A 25,998-nucleotide genomic window follows, 5' to 3' on the forward strand; every position below is an offset into this window, starting at 1 on the left:
GCAGAACCGCACACACTGCTGCTTTCAGGAATGGCACATGCCTTTGAACACACAGCATTGAGTCACTCTGGTCTCTGCAGGAGAGGACACCACTCTCAACTAGCTAACAGAGAACACTGGAAGCTCTTCAGTTTCCTGGAAAATACAGGTGCCCGTGGGAGTAAACAGCCATGTGCACCCACAGATGGCTGAGAAAAGAGACACAGCTGTGAAGGACAGAACAAGTCACTGCTCTCTGTTACACACATCCCATGCATACACACACACATTTATGGCAACTTAACTCATATTTACATTGTCTTTGTCAGTTCTAACACACAAGAAAAATTTCCAGCCACAAATACAGTGGATGCTCCTAAAATAGCAGTGGAGCATACCATGTGTTGGACTTTTTCAAGCCTATCATTAGAGTCTGCCTACTGGGAATATAACTCAGTTTGTTTTCCGCTTTGTTTTCCTCCCCTCCTCCCACAATGAACAAATACACAAATATAGTTTTCCATTTTTGAACGACTAACAAAAACTAAATTAGGGAAAGAATCCTGAAATCAGACAGCGTCTGCCACATTGATTTCAAGTATTGGTATACACAATCCGTCACACACATACCAAGTAATAACTTTGCTAATTTTGTGGAACTTTAAAAAAAAAAAAAGGAAAAAAAATGTATGCCAAACATTCCTATAATCAAAGTTCTGTTCCTTCTCCTCCCACAACAGCAGCAGTAAAACACAACCAGTATTGTAACACACAAGCCCTTAATCTTGGTTCGTCTGGCTGGAACTGCCGAAGGCATTCAGAGCCAGAGACCTAGAAGGGACTTCCTCCCGATGCGTAGCCACGACCTGCCTGAAAGATCCATACCTTTGGTAAGGACAGCCTTCCCCAGAACAGCCCTTCAGCAGCAAGGATTTCAGTACCTCCCAGCGAGAGAGATAATTCTGTTGTCATTGACAAACACAGGCCTGTGAGGACAGAGCTGAGGAGGCTTGCAGGCTGCAGTAACAGCCATTTCAGCTATTAAGTAACAGCAGAAATAGCTGCTATATGGAGTAGGACAACTAACCTACCATCTGAGCACCATACCAAGTCCCCAAGGGAAATTCCTCTGGCTTGCAGCCTGATCCAGCCTAATACTTCCCTCTTCTCTTGACTCAAGGACCCTTCAAGACTGAGCAAACCTCACGCAAGCCAGAGGAGCAGTTCTGGCAGAAAACCACCCCCCCTCACGTGCCACCTCTTGGAGGAGCTCTGCAATCCCAGAACGGGCCAGGAAGCAACTGCACAGCCTCAGGGCAGTCAATCAGCCCATGCAGAGCAAACCTGACATCCCTTAAAATCGATGAACTAAGGCATTGCAACTCCAAACACGCTACCTGTCTTTTGAAAAGATTGCTCTAGCCTGAAGGCAGCGCGAACGATCTAACATGACACACAGGCTGTGGATCCATTTAATAGAGCATGAAGAGAGAGTAACACTGACTACAGACAGGGAACTGCTGCAGATCCTGGTATGTCCACGGACCAATACAGATCAATTCTCTGCTGTAAAAATTGAAACATTTCTGGTGAAGAACTCCTGGGTTGGAAACGGAGACACTCTCCTTCGTGACTGTTACTATTCCTTATACCCAAACTGCTCCTTTCTTCACTTAGTTGGTTTTCCAACTCCATGGTATATTACCACATACCAGCCAGCCCTTCCCTCACTAATGCTCCTGCAGTTCCACACTCACTTTGCTTTACCCAAACAGGGAGGCTTATTCAGGCTGCAGAACCAGCCAAAGCCCTGACCATGTCCTCCCATTCCTGCCTCTGCAGGCCACCAGCTAAGACAGAGCTGCAGGTCAGAAGCCTGAGAGCAGGCAGGCGGGGCGATGCTTCCGTGAACACGTACAAGCTAAACACTGTATGTACTATGCCCACAAAGCACTCTCCCCGTGCACAAAGCCAGCTATGAAGGGCTGGATATTCTAGCCGTATTTCCCCAAAGTGAAACCAGCTGCACTTGCAAAGCAGTTTTGTTGGCATATGGTGAATCCACAGTAGAGGCAGAGCTGGACTGGGTGGTACTTCTCCATAGCTCTCATGAGCATGGCTGTGCGAGCAAGTATCCAGGACAGATGTGACCAGAAAACACCACAGGCCAGTTGCAATCAAGAGGTTATGGCTGAAGCAGATCAACTCCCCCAGGCACAGACGCTCAGAGGTAAGTACCTACTCAACAACAGCTCCAGGCATGGAAGGCTGTCAGGCCAAGTACGTATGTAGCTGTCAGGCAACATACGCAGGCAAGAAGCCAAGCTTAAAAATACTTCCATTACCTAAACACATTCACTGCATATATTTTTGTTTCATAATACAGAGACTCATTGCTGCACTTCTGGCCCATATATATTGTACACACACAAAAAACCTGACTTGCCACACAAAGATACAGAGATTTGCATTAACTTCTCATTAACTAGTTTACTAGTTCACTATTATTAAAGTGTCAAAATTGAAGCTCCTTTATTTTGTTTGCTTATTCACTTCGTGAAAGTCAACAATTACGAGTGCTGACTCTAATTATCTAGGTATTTCAACAGAACAAGAACAAAGACACTCCACATTTTAATCAGTAAACTGGAAGGTCCAGTGTTTAATCCTCTCGGTGACTGCCCAGGACATGTTATGCTGCGTGCAGTGCTTGTGCGCGGGCACACAGCCCCAGTCGTCCCAGCCTGAATCCACAGGACACTGAACCGCAAGACTCTGAGAAGGAAGGTTAACAATGGAAATGCACAGATGCAAGGAAACAAAGACAAGTTATTTACTTCTATGGGAAGTTTATTTCACACAACCAGTTACCAATCCAGACATTTTGATTTCATAATTTATATGCAATTCCTGGACTGTAAACATTGTTTACTTTCTGGAAAAATATCAAACTACTTCCGTCCAGGGAGAAATACACTACATATGTTTCTGGTAACACATCTTAATTTTGAGGTGATTTCACATTTAGAAGAGTGATTCTTTTTCCATCGAAACAGCTAGTACAATAGGCACTTGGCCAGCTTTTCTTATTGGCACTACAGCAACACAGTTTCTTTGACATGAAAAAATGCTTATGTTAACTATGTGACTTGGTTGGCAAATATAGAATTGAAGTAACTTTAAAAAGCATAAAAAAGTAAAAACATATACTGTAAGAGTCTCAATTTTCTTTCTAAAAAAACCAGTCTCTAATTATATTACATGTGCCTTTTAAAGAAGGGCTTTAACAAGATCAAATCATTTCCTTCCAGCAATGCACCACCACTGCATACCCTCCCCTTCAAAATTTCATAGAATATCTCAAGTTGGAAGGGACCCATAAGGATCCGAGTCCAACACCCTGTTCTTCGCAGGACTAAGTTTTACCTTGCAGATAAGGACTAGCACATCTACCACACAGATATGATATACGTTTAGCGCATGCATGTGAGTGACTGTTCAGAGGGATAACCTACACGACACAAGACCTCTTAGCATGTGGCTGGAAAAAAAAAGCCAGGTGGCCAAGGATGGACAGAGGTAAACAAGCCTTAAACAAACTAGTCTTTCGCTCACCAAGATATGACTTTATAACGACATAAGTTTAAGAGGAACAATTCCATCTAATTGATTCCTCTTTACCAAAGAGCGAGGGGCAGCAAAGGAGTGACACCTTCCGTCACAAACAAGCGGGCAGAGAAGATCCGTCCGGGAGCTCTCCTCCGTCCCAGCCCACAGCTGTGCAGCAGGAAGGCGCCGTGCCTCCGTGGCCACATACTGAACATGCACAGACACTGCAGTCATCGGCTAACCTCGGGCACGCGCGGCCGATCCCAGCCCTCAGAGCCACCGGGATCCGGCTTACCAACCCGAGACCACTCGGAGCCGTACTACAGTTGTTATCCCCATTGTAGGCTTGCTGCTAGGCTTTGAGTGGGACCACTCTTTTCACACGGAAAACCTTGAAATCAAACCAGAAAGGTTACAAATCACAGGCGAAGCTTATTTCAGAGCTGCTGAAATCTCTAGTAGGATGAAAGGGACTTCACGCTCGAAGGCCAAAATACTTAAAAGCAGCAATATTCTTTTTCTTTTTAAATGACTAGGACTGGGGGAAGACGTGGGATCTGCTAGGGCTTCATATCATAATGAATTGAAGGAAAGCAGAACTGGAAAAATTAAAATCTCTTTAGACTCCATTTAATTGTACATTAGACAGCTCTTTTTTGGTGGGTAGCTTCCCTTTATGATTCTTAGTCATTTCAGGGAAACACAAAATAATAAGCTTGTAGAGATGACTACTCCATTCAGAGTTTTATTTTCTCTTTCTCAATGCTTACAGTAACAAGCATTATACAACAGCCATAATGATAATCACAGAATCATTTAGGTTGGAAAAGACCCTTAACATAGTGTCCAACTGTAAACCTAACACCGCCAAGTCCATCACTAAACCATGTCCCTAAGTGCCACATGTACATGTCTTTTAAATACCTGCAGGGATGGTGATTCAATCACTTCCCTGGGCAGCCTATAATAATTCATTTTATATAGGATTTATTAATTTAACAAAAGCCTTTGAATTTTCTAGCACTAAGAAACAGCCTTTTAGCCTTATCATTGCTCTCCGTATTACAAAAACCCCTAAAACAGAAAAAGCACAAGTGCTATGGACACTGACAGTTAGAAAAGCTCCAAGACAGGGCAGAGGTGCCCAGCTCCGCAGAGGAGCAGCCTCCCTCAGCCCAGCTGCTGGAGAGGTGGTTAGGCTGTTCCCAGAGCCAGCTTCCCACAGGCCAGACAGTAGTTTCTGGAGTTTCGGTAGCTCCCAAACGCTTCCTGGCCATGGTGTGACATGAGACCCTTTCCAGCCTGCCCAGTTCTCACACCCAGGCGAGAGGCTGCATTTGGCAGAGAAGCCGTGGCAGCCAGAGCAGGACGTGGCCCAGACACCTTCCCACAGTCACTAGAGAGGGCAGAAGCATCGGCAGCATTTCATGCACCGTGCTCCTAACATTGCCATCGGGATCAGGAAGTGGCATTTGTGCACAGTCGCTAGTAAGTGAAAAACCTCACACTCTTAAGCATAGGTATTACATTATTTAGAAAGGGCTCTGCTTTAGACAGGGTTTAGCTTCTTGGGAAATGAAGAAAAGCCTCTTTCCCCACTTTACAGGGCTAATAAAGAAGTAACACAGAAGTAAGCGCTGCAATAAAGCTTTAGAATAAAAGGATTTTCTGGACGCTCAGGTAGGGAAGAGACATGTTTCTACACTTAGAATTCTACACAGTGTTTGATTTTGGGGGCGTTAGGTTGTGAGTTTTTTTGTGGGTTTGTTTTTTTTTTTTTTTAAATCACGTTTAATCTCATTTTCTGAAGCTTAGTGGCAATGCAGAAATAGCCAGTCTGCCCCTGAATGCTACCCAAAGATATGCCCAGCCATTTTCCATTCATTTAAAAAACAAACAAACAAACAAAAAAAAACCCCCAAAACACACCACCACACCAAACCTGGTCCAAATCCCAGTGAAGGAAATGGACTGATCTGTGATAAAATACACAAGGGCAGGGTGGGGGGGGGCTTTGTAACTTTTTGTTGCTGTTGTTATTTTGTGCAAAGGGAAGACAAAATAACTGTTCTTCCCCAAAATATCAACTTTTTTAAAAAGTCAGAAAAAGCACATGGCAAAGTATGCTGGTCAGGGTCCACCAGACCCACCTCCGTGGCCTGTTAAGCAGGCAGCAGAGGATCAACTTCCATTCCCTTGATGGATCTCCAAAGGCATGCTCTCCCTTGAAAAACACTCCAAACACAGGTCTGCACTTCTGGGCTTACCACCTTAGCCCTAGCATAGGCTGCTGGCTCATAAGCACTGAGCGGCACTTAGACGCTCAAGGAACAAAGCGGCGACTTCTCCCATTACTACCACATCTGACTGGTGAGGAAGCCAAAAGCTAGATCCTAGATGAAGAGACATACATGAAAATTTGCCGAGGGGTCCACTAGGTCTTTCTGCCTCCCCAAACACTCCTCTACAACCAGCTTAGAAGTAGGAAACTATTTCCAAAGGAAACAGAACAGCGTTACTACTAGCAAACATGAAAAAGGGGAAGAGCAGTATTGTTTACACGAGTTAAGCAAGTAATTGCTCACGGAAAAAAAAAAAAAAACTCACCGTAGGAAGTACAAGAGGAGGAGAAGGGAAGGAATAATGCAAGAAAAGCAAAGCAAGATTGTCACCTCTTTCTACAAAGTCTTTCACAGCTCTATCACCATGGGAAAGAAATGTGGGCCCAAACACAGTGCTCTTTAAAAAGCATTATTGGATGAGCTCTCCCACAGCACAGCAGCTCCACGCTGTGAACAGGAAACTCTGTTCTTCATAGATGTCCAGCTGGCACAGGCGGTGGACAGCAAGAACACAACATCTGCACATCTCCGCTCACATGCTCCTGCCCCCCCACAAACTCTGTCCAAAGCCCGTTCCCACAGTGTATCTGGTCCAGCTCTGCCTTTGCTCCCAGATGAGGCACGATGCTGTACCTCCAGTCACTATCACAGACAGCCAGGAAAAGAAAGAAAATGTCTTGGCACGGATTTAGTAACTCTTCTCTTGCTGATCACTTATTGGCATCTTTTCAACAAAAAGATCACGTTTAAGCCCTAGAACTTACTTTTCTTTTTTTAAGCTGAGTCAGGTCAAATAACTAAGATTTGAACACCTGCAGGACAGCTTTGGAAGGGTAGGGTGGGTTGCTGCTCTATAGGTTGCGCTACACAGGCAGCACAAGTGTCTGATTCCATACACTGTGTGAGAGAAATTAACTAGAACTTCAGACTTTAACATGCACCTTTCCCATGTGTTTCTCTTCTCCATCTACTGTTCTTCATGTTAAGGATGTGACGTGGTTTAACTTTAAGATTTTTAATATAAGCAGCTCTGAAAGCTGAAAAAACATTTGAGAAGCAGATAGCTGCACTTCAAGAGTGATAAGAAGGTACAGTGTGATAACTGTTACCAAACCTTATTTGAAGATAATATTGTATCAATAACACTAGCCATTTAATGTATTTACACAAACATTCATGCAGCATTCCTCCCTTTTAAAATTTTGTCTCAATTTCCTATTCATCGACATGACTAAAGTCAGCCACTAGACCTCCGTGCATTTTTAATCTTCACCTTACACCACCCGTTCTAACATTCTATTTCATATACTCTGCCTTTTATTATTTGCATCAACATTTGAAAATAAATGCATTTCAGCAGAGTAGTTCAGAAAGAGATTTCACAAGGTAAATACAAAAGAGCATAGATATGCTATAACAAACACTAGATACACCTCAAGTCACTTAAAATTTAAAATTGAGATAACCAAGTTACTTGCAGAAAACCTTTATTCAACATTTTTAAAGGCTGTTTGCAAAATAGCAAGTATGCATCTTTCAGGAGGTCATCTCCCAAAACATCCAGAAGACCCTGAAATGATCCATTCCTGCCTCTCCATGGCAGTGGAAATACCCTTCTCCCTTTTTACTGAGGCAAATCTTAAACGCACTGCATGTCATAAAAAACTTTATGTGCACACAACTGCGTAAACGATTTATGAAAAAGTCCCTCTCCATATCCAAAGACCACACTGGAGCAATCATGGAAAAGTTATCAAACGCCATACTAAGTACTCCAAAGAGCCTTCCCAGAGAAAAAACTTCACTTATAAGAATGCAAGCCACACAACTGCACCTCAGCCCATGGGCTAAAAAGACCTACTCATTCCATAGCTCAGTAACTTGCCATTCAAATAAGGTTTCCCACTTGCCTTCCCAGGCCCTGGCAAGACCTATGCCCATCTCACATGCTATAAATTTTATACATAAACAGGCAACAAATATCCTTTGAAGCAACTTGAAATGGAAAAGCAAACATCTCATTCCTCTGAGGAATTTGCCCATGCTGTCAGCTTGAAGTGAGCAGGGTGCTGTGGAGCGTTGCCAGGCGGCTCCAGCAGCTGAGCCGGCACTCGAACCCGGCTCCTCCACCAGCAGACAGCTACTGCACCACCCCGCACATCACTCACCTTGCCAACTCGGGGAGGGAAACACCATCATGATCAGCACAGGAAGGATCATAACTCCATCTACCATTGTAGAGCTGCAGAAAGAGAAGAGACATGTGAGCTGTATACACTTTCACTGTTGTCTTAAAATGTAACCACCCCAAAAATCAGTGTTTAGCAAAGTCTTTCATCATTTCCTTATACAAAACGCAGAACAACCAAGGTTTATTGGTTTTTTACTATGTCTTGTTTCCCAAGTCATTTCCTTCATTTATAAAATTAATAATTTACTGCAATTTCTTAAATCTGATTTCTTTGTCATAGAAACATCACGTGCACTACAGTGCACGTATAGAAGCATGCTAGTAGGAAAACATGAACCCTTTCAGTACCAAGCAGGCATGTAAAATAGAAGATACATTTTTTCAACCAGGTATTAAAGAGTTAAATTATTGTGAACTGAAAAGAAGTTCTGTAAAACTGTGTATTATTTGGGCTTTGAGGAAAAACAGAAAATATCTCAGCCAGAAAACTCTGAACAACTTTCTTTAACCAGCAGAAACCATTGCCAGATGGCAAGAAAAAGAGCAAGATGTATTTAAGGAAGACACCACTCTCAGAAGAGTAATTTCCCAGTTCAAGCCGCTTTTCCAAGGGTTTTCCTTTCCATGGCCCAGCTTTGTTTCCCTACTGTCGAAGACAGGTAACTACATCTTGGGTGAAAGCTCAGGCTGTTTCCTGCTTATCAGTAGAAGCACATGCTCCTTCTAAAACAGTAAATAAAGGAGTCAACTCTCTTGTGTATTTCAAATCTTTTCCAGGACACTTGGTCTTTACAAAAAAATAAAAGCTCCACTTCTTACTGTGAAATAAGAATTATTTAACAGGCTTCCAAAAAGAAACCTTCCTGCAGTTTCTTAAACTCTGCATTTAAATGATCACTATTACCAAGAAATAGAGATTAACTACAATCAATCATCATTGGGATTTAGCCCAACAAGCAGGGCTGGATAACTTGGAAGGGCTCGTCTGTCCTGTGCTACCTGGTTCCTACAGAGACTCTCTGGCCTAATGACATGCCATAAAATCTTAGTCAAAAGCAGTGGCAAATAGTATGTGCAAAACAAAGTTACTCTCCTTGACCAAGGCACTGAGTCATTACCATTCTTCTTACATGTAAGTATTTGTCTTCATTTTTCAGATTTAATTCTAGTGAAGCAGATGAAACTTGAAAATAAAATTGATATTGCCATTTTTCTTTCAGATATCTTCTGTTGCTGCCTTTTCAAATCGTTAGCAGGTTGCTTAAGTGCTTGGTGACGAAAGCCAAGCCATTTACTTCTATATTTATTTCCTGACATGGATTTGTTTTGCAGAATATGAGAAACATTTCAGTAATTGCTTCATTATCAGTCAAAATGATCAACGACTTCTGAACTCAAGTATTCAGAGTTTTTGTCCTTACAAAAAGGATCAGGCAGCACCCACCACTTCACCTCCAGGAGTGAAACTCTCACTTTCAAACATCCATTCATCAAGTAACTTTGCGTTCCTCGTTCTTAATACACATCAATGCATTCTTAATACGTGCCAATATTTAACCTTCAACAGTTATGCTGGAAACATGATGAAATGAAGTTATACATAGCATGACCATTGAGCAATCCAACATAGGAAGTTTAAAGCAGAAGGAAACTATCCCAGGGAACGATTCGTTGCTTAATGCTCCGGATCAGCTCAAAGGGTTCCATTGATCCAAAGCAGGGGCAGCTGCAGGACACGAGAGCGATACCGTCCTCCTCAGCCAGCCAGCCACCATGCACGCTTCCTTTGGCTGAAGAGCTTACACCAGCGTTTTCCTCGGCATTACACCCGGATAACTCTCTGCAAGTCTAGACAGAGGTGGCTCATGAGACATGCCCTCTTTCTTTCAACACATCAATGGTTCAAAGAGCAGAGGCAGAAAACTTTGATTTTAATGATGCCGGCCCACAGCCACAGCAGAGCTGGGTGAGCCAGCCACCCTGGAGGCTGCTGGGCGGAGGGGGGAGCCCGGCAGGGACAGGCAGCCGGTCCGCCCAGAGCCCTTCAGACAGCGGGGACACCGACCGCAAGGAAAAAGGGCTTTACAAGAGATGAAAAATGAATTTAACAACACAGAGCAGGTTGAGACATTAAACAGTAGCGTGCTGCCGACACACAGAGTGGTTGCCGGGTTTTCTACAGATCTGTAATTCACAGTTCCATCCTCCCTGCCCAATTAAAAAGCGACAAGGGTTGTTTTCTGCTGGTGGGGAGCCATCACACCGCCTCCGACACCACAGGTCGGGTCAGAGACCCACACACGCCACAGCCTCCCCTCCTCCCAGCCTCCCTGCAAGTCCCCCCACCCTTGGCCATGTCAGACCCTCCTCCTGCCAAACCTGGCTGAAGCAGGGAGAGCAGGAGAGGAACCTGCAATGAGTTCAGCTCAGTTCTGCCAGGAAAGGAGGTTGAACACAAGAAACATGGGCTGGCTAGAGCAGAAGAAGGAAGCAGACAGCAGTATGGAAACCAGGAAAACTCTGCAAGTTGCACATACTAATTTGCTTTCTTTTCAAACAGTTTATTTCAATTCCCTAAAAAAAAAAAAAAAAAAAAAAAATTAATATATATATATGCACCCAACCCCCTACCCTGTATTTCTCAGAGGGAGGAGGAGGAGGGAAATCCAAACTGCACCCCCCTGAAAAGGCAAACAACCTCGCACGGGAGCCGTCCCACAGTGACTACTTCCCATCTTGAGAAGGGGAGTTAACACACTCAAGCTCCTCATCCTCTGATTCCACATGCCCCCATGTCCCCAGCCCATGTCTGCGCTTCAGGTCAAAGCCAGCATGCGTTGAGACAGACAGCAGTTCATCAACAAGTATGAGGATTTTTACCAGTCCTCACCAAAGGGATCAAACAAGGAAAAAAGCCATGAAACCACAGTAACAGTCATTCTTGATCCCTCATCCAAAACACCATTCAGAGTTCCTCTTCAACAAAGTCCAAGGATGACTTCACTGAGTAATGCACCTGAAATTACACCAAATTTTTCTGTTAAATGCATTTAAGCGCCTAACACAAAGAAGGCTGGCATCCTTCCCCTGCTTCACAGCTGCAGGAGAGGTGCGCACACCAAGTGAAGCCACCCGCAGTGACTCAGTGGGCGAGCGCCGGCAGGGACGGGCAGCAGCTGGGTCAGAGGCTGCTTGGGCCCGGATCCCGGTCCTGCAGGTCAGGGATGGTTTGCCCAGTGCCTATAGAAAGGCCTGCTGAATGACCTGCATTCAGCCCTGCATTAGCAAGCAACCATTTGTGCAAGCCTCTTTGGTAGGGTTACATTTATGAATAGACTTTTCCTATTATTAAATGCAAACAATATCAGACTATTAACAGACTTTATGCATTTCACAGCATGCATGGTCCTCTCAAAGAAAAAAACCAAATACTAAGAATTTAAACCCTGTTTCTATGGAACTTTGCTCCTGTAGACGTTCATTTTCCCAAAAGCCTCAAAGAATATTTTGTCTGCTTTCTCTAAGAAGTGCTGTGCATACTTACAACAGCCTATAAAAAACCCACCCTGCGTGTACTTATTGTCAATTAAAATCCTGTGCTGTATATGTGTAGACTCGGTACAGCTCTAGGGCTTTTGGCAAGCTACCCGCACAGCCCTCAGCACAGCACAGCACGGCACAGCCCAGTTACGCCACCTCAAACTGGGTCTGCTGGGGTTGGGAGACCGTAGGAGGGAAGGAGTTGGGAGAGAGCCTCTGATCTTTTCAAAATACTGATTTTTCCTTCAAAAATGATTTGAGAGCAAGTGCATGGACTCCAAAAATTAAAAATGACAAATAAAACTCTTCACTATATTAAAACCATGTCAAGTCCTTAATCCCTGCTCTAAGAGAAGAGAACATTTCAGGTGGGATCAGGCAAGGTCTGCTCTCAGCCCACTCGATTACCCAGCACCAGCCAACTGAAACCGCTGAAATCCTGCCAGAGCCTCGGAAGAGGTGTCACAAAGCCTTGCTGGTTGCCATTTTGCTCAGGGTATGCTGTATCTGTTGCACGCCTGTTAAATCAGCAGTTAAAAATAAGCCTGGCGAGCACGCCACTTGCAAGGCAGCTGTGGGACGTGTGGCCAGGAAGCCCCTCTCCAGGGGTCCCACCAGGCACCGGCCCCACTCAGAGCCACCGCAGGTGCTGGGGTGGGGATGGAGCCATGCCGCCCTGGAGCTCCAAAATGGTGCTCTGGTTTTCAGTCACCTGCATTCCCACAGTACTCTTTTAAGTGAAGGCACAAAAACCACACGCAACACTGCAGCCAGGCTTTTGCTCTAGTTCACTTTCAGGTTATCCCAGTTGCAAACTGCAGACACAGCAGGGGACGAGTTTAAAAGTCCTGTTTCCATTGCTTAAAAAAAAAAAATTACTTTTTAAAGCAATTAATAATACGCTTATGTAAGAACAAAAATCTGGTTCTAGTGACAGCAGCAAGCACGTCTTCCACTTACTTTTTAAGAAAGAAAGAAAACGTAAGTTTTAATGTGAAGAACAAAACATTCTTTAATAAAACTCCACAGCAAGTTGCTATGGATCTAGAGATACACAAGATATCCTTTTACTACCTGGTGTTTGAATTCACAAGAACTTTTTCCAAAGGGGAGGATTGCGATTTAATCCAGATAAAAGAGGAACTAGAAAGCAACCAGCAAATAATGCACAAAATTTATTTTCTTTCCTAGACATGTCAATCTTTACTATTACTTGACTGCCACTCTTCAAGGTGTCCTACAGGAGAGCTATGACAGCTGCAGTAGCCACTAGAGGGCATTCAAAACTGAGAGCTGGGATTTAAGCACTCCACGCCATGCTTCATACACACCCACGCTGGGCACTGTATGGCAGAGCTGGAGACACCATACAGTGTCTGTGAATTTCATTCATGCACACTGAAAAGATCATTTGGGTTTAACTTTTTCCTACAAAAGCATATAATTAGAAAACCTGAGACTTGCTGTAGGTCACGATGGAAAAGTCTCTTTTAAAGTGGCAGCTAACAGATTTGTAAACGAATCTGTTGTGAAGTACAGACAACAAAGTGAACCTAGCTCCAGAGCAGGCCGCTACCTAGTCTGAAGCTAGCTTTGGATTCCAAAGAAGGAATCAATTAAACTGTTTTCAGAAGCCTAAATGAGCAATAATAAGCATATCATATGGCAGACATAATACTTGGTTAGGACACCCAACTTAACATACAGATGCACAATTAATTGTTTTAGAGAAAATAATTGATAGAATTCTTATAGTTTGTATTCATAAAGTCTCAACACTTTATAGAATCTACCCTGAAAACCCCAATACCTTTTCCGCTTCAACAGCGAATAAATTGCTTTCTCTTTTCTTAATAAGAAAACTACTTGTCTCCTGCCAAATCATTCCTCTATGGCCTGACAGCACCACGGGGGTGAGGGAGAGCTCGGATCCATAGCTGGGAGTGTTGAGACCGCTGCTGCAACAAGCCACAGGGGAGAGAACGAGGAGTTAAGACAACATGAAACACCACACCAGCACCAGCACAGGCTGTTGGGAAACTGCATTTAGTCTCCAATGCCACCACCCTCATAGAGAGCAAAGACTGCGCCAGACAAAGAGCAAGTCCAATTAGTGAAGAAATTTAAGATTACATTTCATCTCAATACGACACAGACATGGGAACATGAACCATTAGAGGAGTTCAGACTTTTCTGATGAGATCAGAAGCACCCACACTATCACTGACAGTCCTGGTGGCAAATCGCCAAGAGCCCAAGGGCTGTACATATTTTGCATGTACCTCACCAGATTTGTATCAAAAGAAAACATCCATAATACTGGATTGTAATTCTACCATCCACAATAGCCACACACAAGCTAAATTCATCAACAGCTGTGCCTTTAGAAGGAAAGATGTGCATTTAAAAGCAGTAATTCACAGCTTGCTTTTTTTTTTCTTTAATTGAAACTCACACAAACTAACTAACAACCTCAGAACAGCACACACAAAAGCATTCCCAATGTCAGAGAATGGCAACCTTGGGTATTCCTTTCTCAAAGTCTAAACTTTGTTGCCAGAATTCAGCAAGATGGAAGCCAGCCACAAACTCCATTTGGCATCCACCTGCAATGCACACAGCACACATCAATACACTTCTGCTCAAGAAAATTTGCAAGAGATCGCCACCTCAAAAGGCTGAATGTCTCAGATTCAAATGACTGCAAAAACAGAGACAGTGAAGTGTGCAAGATACTGGTTCTCCTGTACTACTCATATACAAAGCAAAATCACGACACTGCTGAACAAGAATAAAACCACCAGGAGGAAACCAACCTATACAATGTAAAATGTCATGAAAGTTACTCCTTATGAGGTTAATAACTCTGAATATTCTTATGAAGAACTGCTCCCTAGGTTTTTAAAAGAAAAGGAAGAGGTAACAAAGCACAAGTGTCACTTATGGAAATAAAATCCTGTTCAGTCTCCCTCCTGGCATATGCAAGTAAGAATCCATTTATTGCCTATGCTGTCACCCAAAGGCTCCAGCTGACACACCAACTGCAGAAATGGCATAGCATGGGACAACAAATAAGAAACATTCAAAATATCAGGGTCAGGGGACAGACACATGACGACACGGGGGAACACAACCACTTATCCAAGAGAAAAAGAAAAAAATCTTACCCAGGCAAAGAAGTGAACCAGAAGCAGCACCAGCCCCTTCCTGAGTGGGATGGGGAAGGCACGAGTCACACACATACAGCCTTTCCTTTAATGGAGGGGAAGGCAGGGCTCTCTTGTGCCCAGAGCAGGGGTAATCCCCAGAGAACAAGTAGAGCAGCTGAAGGCCCAGGATGCACAAGGGGCACAGAAGGGACCAAAAATAATGCTAGCTTCCCCATGCAGGTCAGCTGGTGAGCAGGCGGACTCATGACCTTGTATGTGGGCAGCAGAACTTCTCTGTGTGGTTGAAGGAGACAGAAGACACAAGTGGCTTGTTGTTAGAAAGCCCAGAGGTGTCTTAGGCAACCTGACAGTGGATGGCTTACTCAAATGATGAGTTAAGCACAGCCATTTTCAAACTGATCTGAAAACCCCAATACATATTGCAACTTCCTGCTGCCTTTAAAGCTACATGCGTTTCTTTCCGTATCATTTACTGCCTCGCAGGATAAATAAATTCACCAGGAGGCAGCTATCAAGGATTAACAGTGCACCATGGAACAGCTTTCCTCTGCAGAGCCTGCACACAGCAACATCCCTTAAAAATGCTCATTCACAAAGTTACTGCGTATGGTTCACCGATCATGTCATCACTGTGAGCACCTTTAAAGTTAGGTATGCAATTCCACATGTGCAAAGATCCAACTACACAGTTTCATTTATATGGGCAAATTAACAGATATGAATTTGCAAGCAGTTTCATGAGACAGTCAAGTGAACAGTCAAGCATGCAGTAACTTCATATTGCAATGTATGTGCCTGAGGCATCAAGTAGGTATCAGTTCAAGACACTGTTAGATATACATGAATTATTGTGGCTTCTCACATATTTCACATATAAACAAAGATGCTATTTTATTATACTACATACATTTTATTGCTACACAGGTATTATTACATAACACACAGACAGTTCCTACCAGAGGGGAACACTGCATTCTGCAATTGCCACCAGAAAGGCTCCATTGCACAGCTGCAACAAAGTTTCTTGGACATTGTCCCTATTAGAAACAATTCAGAGTTGTAGACAACCTTGGGTACCACTCACTTTGCCAAGGCCATTCCAAGAACCCAAAGTGGAGTCAATTTCCATTAACATCTGTTGACTTAATTTGTGCTGGGGCCTTGGGCATAAGAGGCAAGCAAAATACCCTTTCAAATCCTGCTACAAGACACAGTACTTTTTCCCCTCAAATTGTTCTCTCTTAGAATCCAGTATCTGCTGTCAGATCTCAGCACAGAGCTTCCAATGAAGATATAAACTCCCTGTACTCTAAACAGAAAACCTGGATTTATCCACCAGCTGTGAATAAAACCCAAACACAAATATTTTCAACTGACAAGTTACCAGAAATTGCCTGTAAAAGCTGTTTCTGCATTCTTTAGGAAAAAGAAAATAACCACACCACACAAACCCAAAATGCACACAGTTAACAGCTAGTTACTTTTAACTTGCTCAAAGTCTACCTCTTTGAGACTTGGCCTGCTTTCATCCAGCCAGCAATACTTTATTTACTGAAGATTTTATCTGTGCAGTGTGTGACGAAGGAGTTCAGGGAGGATCACACTTTCACAGCTTGCAGGCATTTCAAAATTGCCTATCAAACACTGTTTATATCACATCCTGGGTACATCTGTCTTGACAGGTGAGGAAAACAAGAAGTATGGGCAGAAACACTGAGCTTATTTCATATCTGCACAGAAAGGGCACATAGTCTGACACAGGATCAGAGTCAAGTTTTATTAGGGTACGGTGTCACAACCAGTTTGGACCAATCCAAGACATAGCAGTGCCAAAACTGGCTGTCCAGCCGTGTCCTCAGCTCACTGCCATCACTCTAAGCAGACTCTCACCCCTCCTCTTGGCTGCAGTGATCACAAGGCCATGGGGTAAGCCGGATTAGGCCACTGATCAGACCACACACTGCTTAGCCTTCACTGTGACTAAACGTGCAAGGCTCAGCCCAGCAATGCAGTGTTGCCAGCGCTAGCACGGGAGAGGTGGTGGGAAGACAGCTGATCTCAGAGACAGGAATCCCTTCAATGGCAGCAAAATCTTAGGTTGATTTAAAAAAAAAAAACAAAACAAAAAAAAACCCCAAACAAACAGTAACAACTACAACAAAATCACAGTGAAAACACACCTTCAATCCCTACAAGAGAATTAGCCAGACAGACAGCAGGGTCTTAACAATCGCCCCCTCTAGCTCTCCAAATAAAATATACTTTTTAAAGCAAAATCCTAACAATCTGCCAAGTAAAGAAATATTCTCATCAGAGCATTCCTCTAGGGTTTTTTGTTTTCTTTTTAGTCTAAAACAAAACTCCCATTTTTATTACTTTCACTTGCCTTTCGTCAAGCAATTGCCAGCTCCCCCTCCTGATACAGGCTTGGTTCAGCAAAGAGCCCTCCTGGCAGGCTGGTCCTTGCCACTTAAGAGAAACTGCTGGTATGTCCCCAGATAGTATTTTGCTCTTGAAAACCTAAACACCCCAGTCAACCTCGGTAAAGTTTCAGAAGGCGGCCTGCAAGACAAGATGACAGAAGATCCCTCTGCACTGCAATTTTACGAGATGGTCAAATACATTATATCATCACGTTGGACTGAAACCAGGTATGAAAACCGCTGCACCTATGTCAAGCCCTACAGAAGTTCAAGGTTGTGTCACGGTTTGTGTACACTACCGAGATACCGAATATCCCCACATGGCCCTGTCCTGCAGTTTGTTTTAACTCTTTCAGAGAACTGCATTACAATCTTAACAAAAAACTCAGACGGTTGAAGTTAGGGTCTAAATGAGATCAGTGACTATTAATCCAAGATCAGGATTTTTAAAGGCTTTTTATTAAATAGTTAAGTATTACATAGACTGCTTGTTAAAAATTTCTTGCAGAGCACTTCAGCCAACACAAAACAAACATTTCTGAAAACAAATCTTTAGCTTCAGTCTCACCAACAATTTTTCCTCAAAAAAGTTTAATTTTTTTCTGGTTTTCCCCTCTTTATTTACACAAATTTTAAATACTCATTTCTTCGCCTTGGGTGGATTTTGTGGTTTGGTTTTTTTTGGTTTTGGTTTTTTTTTTTTTCTTTTAGCAGAAAAGCTCGGGTCTGATTATATGATGTGAACAGCATTTAAAGTCCATCTCTCCATTCTGGAAAGCCCTACTGAAAGATAAAAATGTAGTCTAGTTCCTACAAATTTATTAATCAAACAGTGTCTCACTACAGCCTAGTTCTGTGTTTTCACACATGCAGGGACCTTAAGAGGTGCAAATGCTTTTTATTTTCAGCCTCTGATGTTATCAGGCCAGATTATTGGGAGCCAAACTCAGTAAATGAATTGAAGGAGCTGCTGGAAGCTCCCTCACCGCCGCAGGACTCTCTGGGTGACCCCTTATCTGCGTTGGTATTTCACCACCAGTGACCCTCATTTGCACATCAATAATCCCAGCGGGATTTTGCCTGCCTGAGTAAATCTGAACCTCTACAATTATTTTCACAGGGTCATTACCACAGGAATACTCTACTTGCGTCCCTTAGCCCAAGCATCCTAACCAGAATACAACTCATGGTATTTTGATAAAAGTTAGCCAAAAAATTTTTTTTAATCCATTTCGTTGCATTGACAGAATAATACAACTGCAGCATGACACAGCAAACGCACAGCCGTTCGTTAAAATAAAGCCACCAAACCTGTAAAACAGAGGAGGCCAGGAGAGCGCGATGTGCAGAGGAGCAGCACACCGCACCGCTGCGGCACAGGGCGCAGGAGCAGCCCCACCACGCATGTCCCTGCTCCACGGCAAGGAGCACGGAGGGCAGGAGGGACTCTGGAGAGCCGGCCTTCACACCCCTGGCGCATTGCTCATGGATTACGCTGGGATTAGAACAGTATTCTTCAGGAGTGAGGGGTTGCTACAAAGTAAGAAATGTTAAGGGACACAAAAAAGTCAGGTATTCGTTTTGCGCGCCACTTAAAGCTTAACCTCCCAAACGTCAGTGAGCCAAAGGAAGCCAAATACAAATTAATGAAATATTTTTAGAACAATCAGACTGAGAACAAAGTTCCTAACACTCCATAGGCACGTGTCGCTGAACAGCCTTTCATCTCATCAGATTCTTTCATTAACTATTACTTTGGAGACCAAAAAGCTGAATGCAATTAGCAATCCAGAAAAGAAGGAAACAACCTGCTGCACGAGAAAGTAGAATTCTTCAGCAACTATATTATACCACCACAGAATTTTAACAATATTTTTCCACAGTTTGGTCTTGCGTGTTTGGACAGGCCAGAGTCATATTATTCTGTTCTTAAATACAAAGTACAGACAAAACCAAGTTATATGGACCTGTTGGAGCGAGTCCAGAGGAGGGTCACAAAGATGATCAGAGGGCTGGAGCACCTCTCCTATGAAGACAGGCTGACAGAGTTGGGGTTGTTCAGCCTGGAGAAGAGAAGGCTCCAGGAAGACCCTATAGCAGCCTGCCAGTACCTAAAGGGGACCTACAGGAAAGATGGAGAGGGACTTTTTACAAGGGCATGTAGTGACAGGACAAGGGGTAATGGCTTTGAACTGAAAGAGGGTAGATTTAGATTGGGTGTAAGGAAGAAGTTCTTGACTGTGAGGGTGGTGCGGCACTGGAACAGGTTGCCCAGGGAGGTTGTGGATGCCCCCACCCTGGAAGTGTTCAAGGCCAGGTTGGATGGGGCTTTGAGCAACCTGGTCTAGTGGAAGATGTCCCTGGCAGGGGGGCTTGAACTAGATGATCTTTAAGGTCCCTTCCAACCCAAACCATTCTATGATTCTATACTACAGGCATGGTGGTCCATGCTTCTTTCTTTCTTCTTCCACTGGCATTACGCAAATTGGACACTACCACACAGAAGCATACAGAACCTCATTAAATCTAGGAACATAACATCGGAAGGTCAGTCATCAGTACAAGATGAGTATAACTCAAAGCTGAGTTTAAAGAGCTAGTAAGGCAAAGAACAGTTGGGGGGTTTCTCCATCCCAGAACTCTCCAATTATATTTCTTACCCCTCCACCCCCGGCTACATTAACCTCAAAGTTACTTGTGCTGCTGTTCACACCACAGCTTTACCCTCTGTTCTCACCCTCCACCATGACCCTTTCACCTTGCTCTGTTCAAAGTCCCTCAAAGCATCCTGCAAGCTGTCCTCCTTTCTCACCTGAGGCTTCATAAGGCTCCACAACCTCCACCACAGGTCTCTGTTCCACTCATGTCTTACCTGTGGCAGCCTCACCTGCCGACACTAATCCAGCTAATATTTCAAACCTGTATGCTAAAACAGCTTGAGATCTTTCTTTCCAAATTGCTCTGTCCTGACATTCCTTAGTTGCTGTTTTAGCTGTGTCTATCTTGATCTCACAGGCAAACATCTGTGTCCCTCCTGGTAATGGAACTATCCTTTCATAGTCACAACTGACATTCATCATTGCCATACAACATAACCCTCGCCTAAGAACCGGGCATCTTGTCACCTCTCCCTGCATCAAATTTACTCCAAATACATACAATTCTGACACTTCTTTCCAGAGCTGTTGTAAGTATTCCCTTTCCACCTATTTAGCTGTAAGCTTTCAAATTCACCCATCTCACATGGCCTTGCCAAACCTGACTGTACTTGCATATCTTCAGAAAACTCTTCTATATATTTACTGAGACTTTTGTTTTAATTGCTGCTACAGATGCCAAAAGCAATCAATCAAATTACTATTTAACAGCTAAATTACTGTGGCTGACCTTGCACATACTCCTAGCTGCAAACTGCAAATGCAAAGTAAAATGCAAGCTAAAATTCTCTTTACAGACAAGTCTAGCTTTGGATCTCTGAATGAAGGACTGCCTAAGAGCAACTCATCTATGATCATGAGGAAACAAAGCCATACTCTCTTGATTAAAGTGAGATTATGACATATATCCACTGGTGATTCCCAAGGTTCAACATCTCCACATAGCGGATCCAGCCATGAATGTCAATATAACAGACTGAAGACAACAGTCAAAGATAACCTTCACCAACCGCTTCTGAAAAAGTAAGCACCCAAATATGCTTTGGGTCAACAGGCCTCCTCACTAGTGGGAAGTGATGGAGTAAGAGACCATTCTGAATAGGATACAAGAAAAAACAGCACTTGATCATACAGAGTAGGGGACCACACCACTTTTTTTCAATATCAGGAAGTATTTGGCATAAAGGCATTTTCCTCTGAGATGAGGATGCACAAGTTAAAAGAGTGAATATACTTCCCACAAATAACCTTTTATGGAAACTGCTCCTACAAAAGGGGTAAAAAGCATTGTCAAAGGCACAAGGAACTAAATTTTGGATGCCCTGGATAGTTATTGTCATCAACCTGTCAGCACAGATGATAATACTGATGAAAAGGTCCAACAGTCAGGATGAAAAGATTTCCATGTCCTTACTGCTGCTCAGTGGAAATGGAAAGCCAGATCAGTCAGTAAGGCCAGATCTACCCCCACAGGCATCTATCGAGTTTTAGCCTATCTGCTGGCCACAAGATAAACTCTTTTGAGTTTCATGCTGCAAAACCTTCCACTCAAAGAAAAACAGCAACAAAAAGCAACCTCAGGTTCTCACCAGTGTGGATTTAATTCCGAGTTCTCTGAAGTTAGAAGGAACACTGTTGCAGAGATAAAGCAGTAGCTGCCATGTCTGCCTACGAGCATTCAGTTAGGCCAGGAATCGTCTTAGCTTCAGCTGGACTAGACGCTAAGGAAACCACAATAAAATGGACCGAGGCATCCAAAATTATTCTCAGAAAATAGGCCAGACCAGGCACGAAAACATCTGGGCTTGGCTTGAATCATGAACCACATGAGCAAGACACCCCACTGCTGCCTCCGGGCAGCTGAGCGAAGGAATGCAAAGCAGCACAAAGGTAGGCAGCAGGAGTCTCCTACACCCAGATTTTCATTCTGTATCTTCCTCCAGCAAACATGTGAAACAGCCCATTTATTCTGAAGCTATTCCTACAGCCCAGTCCTGTAAGATTTCTAAGGATGGTGTTTCTGGGGCATCAGGCAATGCTTACACAACCATTGCTGGTCAGCCAGCTGGCTCCAGGCACATACTCCCACCTCTGTGGCAAAAACAGGGCTAAAAGGGTTAAATCATTACAATCCTAGCCTATGTTAACATGCACATCCAACTAAGACTGTACACTCTGCAAGCATCTTACTCTGTTACACCAACACACACCAGTTCCCTCCCACCCAAAACACAAAACCAAATCCTTGTTTCAACAAATCACACAAACTGTGATGTGGACAAGTTTATCCCAATCCCAAGCAGCAAACAGACAAGACTTCAGATACCAGAAGAGCTCTAACAGCTTGGCTCCTCTGTAACTTAAATGAGTCAGTGTCAGCACTGTTAACTTTTAGCTTTATAGTATTAAACAAGACAAGCAAACTGAGCATTCTTACAAGAATGGTTCACCGAGGTCAAAAAACCCTGAAGGGCAACAACTACGCCACACTGGAAGGGACAGCCAATGGGGGAAGCAGGCCACTGACCAGAAACTGCTTTTTCCTAGTCTCAACAATGGAAAAAGAAAAAAAAAAATTAAGGAGGAAATAAGCAGAACTGCAGCAATCATTTAAAAATAAACTGCTCATACATTTTAGAAATAAGCATGATGAGACAAACATGTCAGGAAGAGACACAGGACACAGCATACTTATGTATTTCATATAACATGGAAAATGGATAGACTATTATACATATAACCTATAGACTAGTACAGGAAATTGCATTCCTGGCCACCATATATACTCCTAACAAGCATTTCAGCAGTTTTATTTGAGTGGATTTAGCCTGGTCCCTTTACTGGAAGTTGTCGCTACCACATGTGGCTCAAAGCTGTCCAGAGGAGGCTGAGACCTTTACGCCCACATTTCAGGATGGAGCATATTTGGTACACACCAGAGACAGAGCTTGCAGCTCAGTTTCCTCCAGAAGGAATCCAGCACATGCATGCCCAAACTGCTCTGCAACTCCCAATAAATGGAGCTCATCAGGGGGATGAGCTTCAAAAACCACCCTGGTGCTCCAAGACAAAGCTCTGATGTAGTTAAGAGCCATTAAAGCCATCTGACCCTGAAAGCACGTTTTACTGACATCCCTTCACCCCAGCTTTGCACCTCCACCCAACATCCAGAGTCAGCTGCTGAAGGTAAGCAAGCAGGACTCTCAGATGTATCAGGGGCTGGGGCAGGGCAGAAGAAAGGGAGCTAAGAATTAACTTTTAACTGGAAAAAAAAAAAAAAAAAAGAGGGGGATTTGCACACTCGAACAAAACCCCACTGCTATCCAAGTAAGTTAATGTTTAGTTTTACTTTAATACTTCTCAGCCTCTGCAGCTGTCTCCTCTTGCAGTTGGCACTGATCATTGCCAATCTGGGACTTATTTCCAGTGAAGACAGCATTGTTTTATTGGCTACTTAGGCAGCGCATGCACTGTTAATGGAGGTTTTATCTCCCCATTTTCCTGTCAGTACAGAACCAGCCAGTCTGACTCTGTTAACATTAAGAATGCTTATTTTTCCCCTACTCGCTATCTCCAAGCCAAAACAACATCTGGAACTTCAGCTTGCCATACAAAGAAGAGAGACAGATTAAAACTGGAAAAAGCTACACATCAGCTTCCAGAGCTTTATACATTTCTGCTTTTATCCAAATTTCCCACATGTACCTTCCAAAACAGCTCTACTGGGAGGAAAAAAAAAAAACAAGTCCCTCATACAGACTCCCAAACAAAATGTAAAGCCCTTTCCACTTCAAAATAACCTTAAAAAGGATTATCAGAAAAATAACAGGAACAAAACTGATAAGAAAGTTTAGAGTAAGAATTTAGCATAGCTCTTTCAACAAAACAAAAGTGACATACCAGTGACCTAGAAAAGGAAGTTAAACAGAAATATTACTGGTGTGTGTTACTTTATCAAGTAATGGAAAAAAAACCTGGCGCCATTTCAGCATACATAAATGTCCCACTTTAACAGACAGCTGTCTCCAGTGTCATTTAAGTATGCTTTTTGCTTAGATCATGTTCAATGAATCATGAAAATCAATACAGAGAAAAAACATAAAACCATGCTGTAGACATGCACAGAAATCGAGCATGTACCAACTAGCACCAGCCTTTTCTAGAGAAAGACATGCCAAATAAACACAGACTAGTTTTTCCAACAACATGTATTTAACTCTTAGTAGTTAATTAACAGAAGTCATGACTACTGGTTGTTTTCTAACCAGCTATCACACTGAAAAGAATTACGAACTCAAGGCTTACCACCAAAGAAATACTCTCCCACTTGTTTGCCTGCCTTCTCCCCCCGACAGACGGCACACCTAGCCTTGACGAAGACCTGGCTTCCAGCCCAACACACAGCTCCCCGCCACAGGCGCACGTTCAGCATAACTGGGCACTCTGGGAAAGCGGAGCCGGGCGATCATGGCAGAGATGTTTTCCACCCGCCGCCCGAGCCTGGGGCTCCTGGAGCACGGTGCTGCCTGCTGCCACCGGCTGCGAAACCCACCATCGGTCCTCACAGCAGTGGGTGCGTTGAGCCAGCGCTGCCTCCCATCCCTCCCCATGGCACTTCCGATGGCCACGCTGCTGTGTGCTAAGCAATGAAGGCTGTCAGAGAAGGAATTTTCATTTCTGTAACGCACGGCCCCCCCTGGACAAATTATACAGTTTATAGTCCTGGGCCGCAGGAAGCTGCCTTGCTGCTGAAGTGCTGCCAAATGCAGTATTTTTTTCAGCTGACAATCACATAAAACGAATTTGAATGACCAAAGCAGAATAAAGTGTATGTTTTCAGGGACAAACAAAACATATGTCATGGGTTTCTACATCTAGCAGCAGAGTTTTAACATAACACAGAGTGGGAACCAATTAAAATAGTTCCTGTTGAACAGAATCCATCGTGTTGCAAGTGGAAGGACAGAGTGCCAACCACTACATTGTACAACCATTTTAACAAAGTCTCATAGCAATGACAATCAGTTTCAAATAGACATCTCATGCCAACTTCGGGGAAGGAACAACAGCATACGCTCAAATGGTAATTTGCTACTGAATACATACAAAAAAACCTCTATGCAACACTTCAGAAATTACTACTGTTTTAGCAGATTTTTGCTTTGCACCCAGCTGTTGCCTATTCCCAAGGCATCTACTAACTTACTAGCTATTTCCTTTTTGAAAAGAAGGATTAACCAAAAGCAACAGCACTCAGAAGCACTGACATTGCAATAGCTTCCCCACGCACCCAACTCTGCTAACAGCAGGACCGTGCCATCACCCAGTGCCCCCTGCCACTGCAGGTCTCCAATCCACATCGCAGGCAGCCTGGCACTCCAAATAAAGCTAAGCACCAGCGAGCAAACAAGCAGATCAGAGCTGAATAAATGAATTCTTTATCAATGCTTTTAATACATTATTTTTCTATGTCAGTTGGCTGAATAAACACAGAAATTACTAAAACATCTCCAAGACTCCCAGAATTGACTGAATAATATGAACTTACTTGACAACTTCAGCTAGCAAAAATAAAAGCCATCCCTACTGATTTGTGCAACAGTCATTTGCCTTTTGTTTGTGTAACATTCACCATGGACATGGATAAGACTGCATTCATTTGTACTAGAGCTTTTTGGCTTGAATCATCTTGCTGTTGTCTGATGGAAGGGACTTTCTTCTTGTCCTGCTCACAGATTTCAGAAAAGATCATCTCATATTCCTCATGCATTCCAAGAGCAGAGGTAATCAAGACCAGGGCTAGCAGAGTTTGAAACTAACAAACCAGTGAACCGCGACTGCATGAAGTTGTTTGTTGGTCAGGTTTGTGTAAATAGCTTTTCATGAAAAACAATCAAATAAAATCTTCTCTCTGCCTAGAATTTTCCTGAATTGGAAAAGCAATGCAGCATTTTCTTAATACCTAGTTCACGACTATGCATTAAACTGAAATTTAGCTACCCACAAAACTTAGATGGCATAAATCATTTAATTAAGAAAAGCACTTTGATTTCTCCTCTTTTTCTCTTCCCTGCTAACACTGTGATC

General features: G+C 43.3%; 1 protein-coding gene across 2 annotated transcripts in view; it reads right to left on the minus strand.

Moving 5' to 3' along the window:
• Nucleotides 1-25,998, minus strand: part of ACVR1 (activin A receptor type 1) — a 72,606-nt gene that overhangs the window by 30,154 nt on the left and 16,454 nt on the right. For both annotated transcript variants that reach the window (XM_030018053.2, XM_030018054.2), the window contains exon 2: nt 8,099-8,172. In XM_030018053.2, the coding sequence (XP_029873913.1) occupies nt 8,099-8,172 (74 nt within the window). The remainder of the gene's footprint in view (nt 1-8,098; nt 8,173-25,998) is intronic.

This window comes from Aquila chrysaetos, chromosome 6 (assembly GCF_900496995.4).
Source record: "Aquila chrysaetos chrysaetos chromosome 6, bAquChr1.4, whole genome shotgun sequence".
NCBI classification, from domain to species: Eukaryota; Metazoa; Chordata; class Aves; order Accipitriformes; family Accipitridae; genus Aquila; species Aquila chrysaetos.